General features: G+C 45.1%; 1 protein-coding gene across 3 annotated transcripts in view; it reads right to left on the bottom strand.

The window, feature by feature from the left end:
• Positions 1-6,936, bottom strand: part of LOC109967880 (plexin-B1-like) — an 89,378-nt gene that overhangs the window by 31,096 nt on the left and 51,346 nt on the right. For all 3 annotated transcript variants that reach the window (XM_020613757.1, XM_020613758.1, XM_020613759.1), the window contains one exon: positions 6,672-6,851. In XM_020613757.1, coding sequence (XP_020469413.1) covers positions 6,672-6,851 — 180 coding nt within the window. The remainder of the gene's footprint in view (positions 1-6,671; positions 6,852-6,936) is intronic.

Genomic DNA, 6,936 nt, shown 5'->3' with positions numbered 1-6,936 from the left:
TGGCTTTCAGGAACAATTGGCAGCTACATCTATCATGTCATATCAGAACAGATTGGCTCTAGATTTTGTTTTGGCCAAAAAAGGGGGCGTTTGTACTATGATTGGACAACAATGTTGTACCTATATTCCAATGAATACTGATCCTGATGGCTCTATTGCTAGGGCTCTGGCTGGCTTAAAAGTCTTGTCAGAAGAGATGGCCGAACACTCTGGTATTGCCAATTACATTGAAGATTGGTTTACCAATACTTTTGGCAAGTGGAGAAATTTAGTGATCTCTGCACTTATATCTTTGGTGGCAGCAGTCACACTGCTGATCTTGTGTGGATGCGGATGTATTCCCTGCAGTAGACATCTCTGTCTCAAGTGCATCGCCACTGCCATTGATAATAGACATCCTCAGCCCCCTGGCTATGAATTGATACAATCCCATGCCCCCTGGGAATCCATTCCCCTGACCTCCCTCACTGAGCCCGGTGAGTGAGAGGTTAAAGAGCTCCATGGACCAGAGTGAAGACCGTGGATCCTACATAAAATGGTTAAAGGTTAATACATACTGACATATAGTCTTGCGTACACGTAGGTGGTGTGAACTCATAGTTTGTTAATTGATTTTTGGTAATTGATTTTTGATAATTAAGTTTGGTAAGTGTTAATGGTAACTGATAATGGTAACTTAAATTCTCCCTGTTGAGTGCGGTTTATGATTGCGATAGGATGCAAGGGAATCTTTGTTTTCTTCTGTGTATTAGTTACCCCCTAATGTTATGATTAACCAATGAAAGCTTGCTACACATGTTTTTTTGCATTTCCACAATTCTGTCTGCTCAAGCGCTCTTAGTTGCGTTGAATCAGCTTACACATATGGCATACATATAGATGTCACTGCAATAAAAAACCCGCTTACACGCTGTAACCCTTTTTGTGTTTTTAGTTCATTTTTCCCTAAAGTACTCAGCTCTGTAGTTTACCCTTGAGGGAGTGGTTTTGGAGGGGGCCTCTCACCTCTCGAAACACCAGGTAGCTTCGTCTGGGGAAAATGGGACATTGATTTAGGTTGACACGATTTTGGTCGTGTCAAAAGGGGGAATTGTTAGGTATTTTTAGTCAGACATTGGTTAGACACTTCCTGTATTAGAAATGTTTAGTGTAGACAGGATGTCTAGCCCAGGCTGTTAAATGCTTAGTCATTCTCATGGGGTACTCCAGGTTGTTTATGTTCAAGGATAACTAGATAGAAAGTTGATGACTGTTAGAAGACAGGATGTTTAATATTATTATTATGACGTGTATAACTGTAGCCATAGCCATAATATTTTCTTATGCTTAATGTCATGACATGTCACTAGAGGTCATGTCAGAATGTCTTAGATACACACCACACAATCAATAGACAATCACACATTGATTTTCTTCATGCTTTGACTACTGCTATGGACAGCTGCAAAGCTGGCACCGGAGACGTCACGGTTTGTGTCCCTGAGTAGTATGGGGCTAGCCCAAAGTGATATAATGTAAAGGCCTGTTATGGTTCGGGGCTTTCCATCTTCCGGCTGCCTGCGCGCATGTTGGAGGTGCAAAGATACCTGAGCGTGTAATGTTAATTTTACCTGTGATCATTGAATAAATCAGCACTGTTTTGAAGTTACTCAGACTGCTTGGTCTCTCAGAGTCAACGTGGTGAAAAGAACGAGGGTCCAACAAAAGTCAACTTCCAAGGTAGGGGTCTGTGAAGACGACCCTGTTGCGCCTCTAAAGGCAGCTTCCTCATCTGTCCAGAAAAGGGGGCCCTTATTGGCTGTAGCCTCGCGGTAGGGCAGTGCATCCCAAAGAACCATGTAGTATTTCTTTTCAACACCAGTATAGTATTTGTAGTTTTGTGAGTATTTTCATTTATTTTTGAAATACGTAAAATAAAGAAAAAAGAAAAACAGAACAGAGGGGTCATTTGCCACCATCTCAAAAAATATGTAAACAAAACCTCATTTTCCTGCAGGCGTTGTCTCATTCCTGAAAGATCTTTATTTTTCTTTATAACCAGGGTCTGATCCTGGGTTGTGCTGCCTCCAGAACCCTTTGGCCACTCTATTCCAAGCCAGCTCTGTTCAACGATTGTATCGGGCGGTTTGATGATCTTCACCATGTAGCCTCTCCTAGTCATATCTTCGGTCGCTTCCTCCACCGTGTTGTATATTCTGGCTCCATCAGTATATTTTACTTTCAATCTGGCCGGGAAGAGGGTCTGAAATTGTACCTGATTTTCTTTCAAAGTTTTGCGCATGTCTGCATAGTCCTTCCGCTTCTTAAGAATGAGAGGAGGGTAGTCACGATTCAATGTTATTTTTTTGGCATTCCAGGTGAACCCTCTTCTTGACCAGGCCTTACGAAGTATCCGTTCTTTAGTCTTATAACTTAGAAACTTAACGACTATTGAACATGGAGGAGCCTCATTTGGCGGGGGAGAGCCCAGTGAGCAATGTGCATGTTCAATGAAGATATCTGACCCATCCATCTCCAAGCTTTCCCGTAGCAGCGTCTCCACAAAAGCGCTCATTGATGGGGAGTCTCGTTCTGCTGACTCTGGCATGCCATAAATCCTAATATTCCCTCTTCTAGAACAATTCTCCAACTCCGTTAACTTGTCCTCCAACTTAATGTGTAGCTTCACAAGTTCAGTCACTGCATCCTCTCCTCCGCTTTCTCTATTCTACCTTCAGCTTCATCCATTCTGCCATTCACCTTTGCAAACTCCTCCCTGATGCCTTCCATCTGCTCCTTGTTTTCCTGGCAAAAGCCTCTTATTTCTTGCAGAAGTACTTCATGTAACCTGGCAAGTTTGTCGTAGTCTGCCATATACTCCCTGCCCAAGATACTTTCCACAGTGTCATACTGTCGTTGTTTTTATATAGCTGTGTCTTACAGTCGTTAGCTTTATCCAGTGGTAGCTAGTGCTAGCAGCAGTAATCTAACTTGTCTCTCCGAGTTAATTTGCTTACTTACAGTTCTGGTGTATTTCTCACCCCCTCTTGATTTTAAACTCTATTTCTATTGTTTTTTCCTGTTCTAACTTCAATTCAAGGGGGGTTATCTTTACTTTCTCTGGTTCCTTTCGGGGCTCCTCTACAATACAGCCATCTTGGTGGTCTATCAACCGGAAGTCCAAGGCTGGGTTTTACTGCACACCAGTAATCCCGCTGATCCAGATCCAGAACGCACCTGCATCCAACACAAGTGTTGTAGGAGTCAGACCCCCCAAACGTGTGAGACTGAATCCAGCAGGTCTAAGCATATAGAAACAAAATGACTTATTAAAAGATGTGCACACATGTGTTGGTGTCAGTGTGGGAGGGTTCTGCTGTAGATCAGAATATTTTCCTCCCTCTCAGAGCAAATGGTTGCATTTGTACTTCTCTTTAACTAAAGTGCTTCATTTGCTTCTCATCCACCCTGGTGGCAGTGAGCGATCACACACCAGCAGGGGGGTTCAGTATCTTGCCCAAGGCCACTTTGACATATGGACTGCAGGCACCGAGATTCGAACCTTCAACCTTCTGGTTGGGTGGCTGACTGCTCCACCCACTCAACCACTGTCGCCTCCCCCATGGTGTTGGTCTTACCATCAGCACAAGCTTGGGGTTCAAGGTTTTGCTCAAGGACACTTGAAGGAGCTGGCGACTGAACCAGCAGCCCGCCTGCAGTCAAGCTGCTCTACCTGCTGAGACCAACTACCACAATTGCAGGAAGACACCTACAAACTAAAGCAACACGTTTGTGCACCAACTCAAAGCATGAACAACTTTTCTCATTACACTCTGGAAAAGCTAGCAGCTGAGGGCTGGGATCCCTGACCCAGTGCTCAATCTAGCTCAGATGTGAGTGGGAACATCTCAGTTGCTTTATCTGCATAATTCCCTCACTTGCATCTTAGTTCCGCCCACATAATATGCACAGAGAGAGGAATGAAGGAAACTTGCTTTTAGAGGCATGAGATGGCCTTCCCTTCAGTCCTCCATCTAAAGCATCTGATCACCACCTAATTTCTAATAAAGGGGTGTGTCAGTCCACAAAAGACTTCTGCAAAGGATGCTCCCATGTACAGTATGCTCGCTCACGGATCCCCTCTTACAGGTTGAGAGAGGTTTAAAAAATGATCAAATAAGGAAACTGTGATGTGTCCGGGGTCCCCATAGAGCAGCCGACCTTTGACCTCAGAGTTCTTTTGACCAACAGATTCACTGTCAGATGCAGACCCTAAGCAAAAGAGTTAATGTGCTGCAGTTTGCTGCTGATAACAGGGTTGTACAGTGTGTGTGATTAAATATTAACAGGAAGAATCAAAGCTCTGCTGTTCACCTCGCTGAGTCTCGCAGGCAGGATTAGACCTCATTAACACACACACACACACACACACACACAGAAACTGTGTCAGAGGCTTCCTGCTGGATCCTTACCCAGAGTGCACCTGGGGGACCAATAACCAATCAACAACAAGAGTGTAAGCATGCTCCCCAGTGACAGCCCCCTGAACTAAACGCCTGTTAGTCATCTCACACACACACACACACACACACACACACACACACACAGTGCATCATTGTGAGTGTTGTTTTGTTGATAAAGAGCCTCGGGCTTCAAGCTGCTCTCTGTTCACTCTGTGATGGAAATGAGCTGTGTGTTGCTGTGGTGTATTTTCAGCCTGTGAGGTGTTTCCTGGTGCAGCTCAAACTTTGCAGCTCCAAACAAACGGAAACAGGAAACTGCTGATTCCTTCCTTCGGATCCAGCAGCTGCCTTCTGTCAAGAGAAATATCTGATCTGTTTTCTAGAACACCTTTGTGTGCACATTCACCAGCTGGAGACTGCCCATTGAACCAGTCTGGTCTGCTGCTCTCTGGAGCAGGTGGGGGTTCGGGGGGGTTCAAGGCCTTGCTCAAGGGTACCTCAGTGGTGGTAAGTAGGGAGAGGGGAACGCTATTATTTTTCCACACTTACATTTATCTTGTGGGAATGAAAGACACACACACAAAAAAAACAACTGTCCATACATTTTCTGGTGCTTATCTGGAATCAGATCCCAGTGGCAGCAACCCTGTTAAATTATTCCAGATATCACTCTCCCCAGCAACATTTTTCAGCTCCTCCTAGGGATCCTGAAGCATTCCCAGGCTAGATGAGATATATATTCTCTCCAGTGTGTTCTGAATATACCCTGAGGTTTCCTACCAGATGCATGTTTCCAAAAAACTTCCAGTGGAAACCCGGGAGGATCCTGATGCCTGAACAATCTCAACTGGTTCCTTTCAACATGAAGCCTTAGTGGCTCTACTCAAGCTCCCTCCAATGTCTGTGCTCCGTATCCTGTCTCTAAGGCAGAATCCACCCACCCTATGGAAGAAACCCATTTCAGCTACTTGTGTCCACAGTCTGCTTCTGTTAGTCACTGCCCAAAGCTCAGTACCACAGCTGAGGGTTTGTATATTTACTAGGAAATAGAATGTTTACTTGTCATCGCAACATTCCTGTACAAAGGTTACAATGCTGAAGTTGCACTGATCCACCGGTCAACCTCATACTCCAGTTTACCCTCACTGTGAACAAGACCACAAGATACCACTCCCATGTCTTAACAGGTAATGCTAAGATACAGCCAGAGGTTGGTTAGCTTAGCTTAGCATATAAGACTGTAAACAGGGGCATCCGCCTTCTACAGGTGCGGGAATGTAGATTTTGTAACCTCTGGAGAGAAACAGCTAGCTGCTTCCCCATTAGCTGGCTGCAGCTTCATGTTTACTGTTCCCACATGACAATTGTATCATTCTTCTCATCTGAGGCTGAAGGTTCCCAGATCTGATGTTTACTTCTCAGTGGTCCAGACCTGATGTGTTCACAGTAGTGTGAACAGACCAGATGTCCTCAGATGAGATCTGGGCACCTGCGCAACCTGTGATCCTAGACCTGATTCCTCTCGGAACTCTGACTGTGCGAGCGCCATCAGAAAGGTCAGATCAGAATCCATGTGGTCGTCTTAACTTCTCCTCCTCTGCACATACGGCCTGTCGTCATCATTCGGCGTCTGCCCCTCACAGACCGGTAACAATAAAAATGGAGGAGAGTGATGACAGCGACGTTTATGGAGAAGTTTCTGATCAGGCCAAACTGGGAGGAACATATCGTAACCCAATGGTTTGGGAGGAAACTGGGCCATTTGACCATCACACACACCACCTCGTTGTTATTCTTGTGCGCAAGTATATGTGAGGCATCAATACAAGATCAGAACTGACTGAAACATCAGGTGGCATTAAGGACTGGGATGGAGACACAGCCTGACACTCAGCAAGAAAGCTAACTGGCATATTTCCCAGAATGTCGAACTTTCAGGTTATCCTCCATCCCTCATAGTAAAAGGCAGAGGTACAATAACATGTGACAAGTGATCTTCACACCATTTACTTCTCCATGATCTCTGAGAAAGGTGAAGTAAAATAAATCTCAGACACCAGAATAACTGAAATTCGTGTCCATAGTTCACTGAGGGAAAAGAGCAGATTCACTGAACCCACTCTGTGTCGGTTATATAGATGAATATGTGCACTGTAAATCGATGCCGTCACCTTACACCTGCTGTGTTCATGTTGCTATGTTGTATATAGTGTGTGTTCAGGCTGTCACCTTGAGCAGTTGCCCCCCTCTGTTTCCAAGGAAAGCGATGGTGTGTCCTGCCTCTGTTGTTGTGGTGACAGCGGTCAGTTGGGTGGTGGAGATAAATGTGGGTGTGGCCTGCAGCGGCACAGCACTGGCGATGGGGTTCGGGGTGTGTTCCCCTCCACAGGTGTACTCTGACAGAGAAACCTTACGGATACATGGAGAAACAGAAAATCAACATAATGCCAATATACAGTGCCTTGCGAAAGTATTCGGCCCCCTTGAACTTTGC

This window comes from Monopterus albus, unplaced genomic scaffold, assembly GCF_001952655.1.
Source record: "Monopterus albus unplaced genomic scaffold, M_albus_1.0 scaffold138.1, whole genome shotgun sequence".
Lineage (NCBI taxonomy): Eukaryota > Metazoa > Chordata > Actinopteri > Synbranchiformes > Synbranchidae > Monopterus > Monopterus albus.
This window is presented reverse-complemented; position numbering and strand designations above follow the sequence as displayed.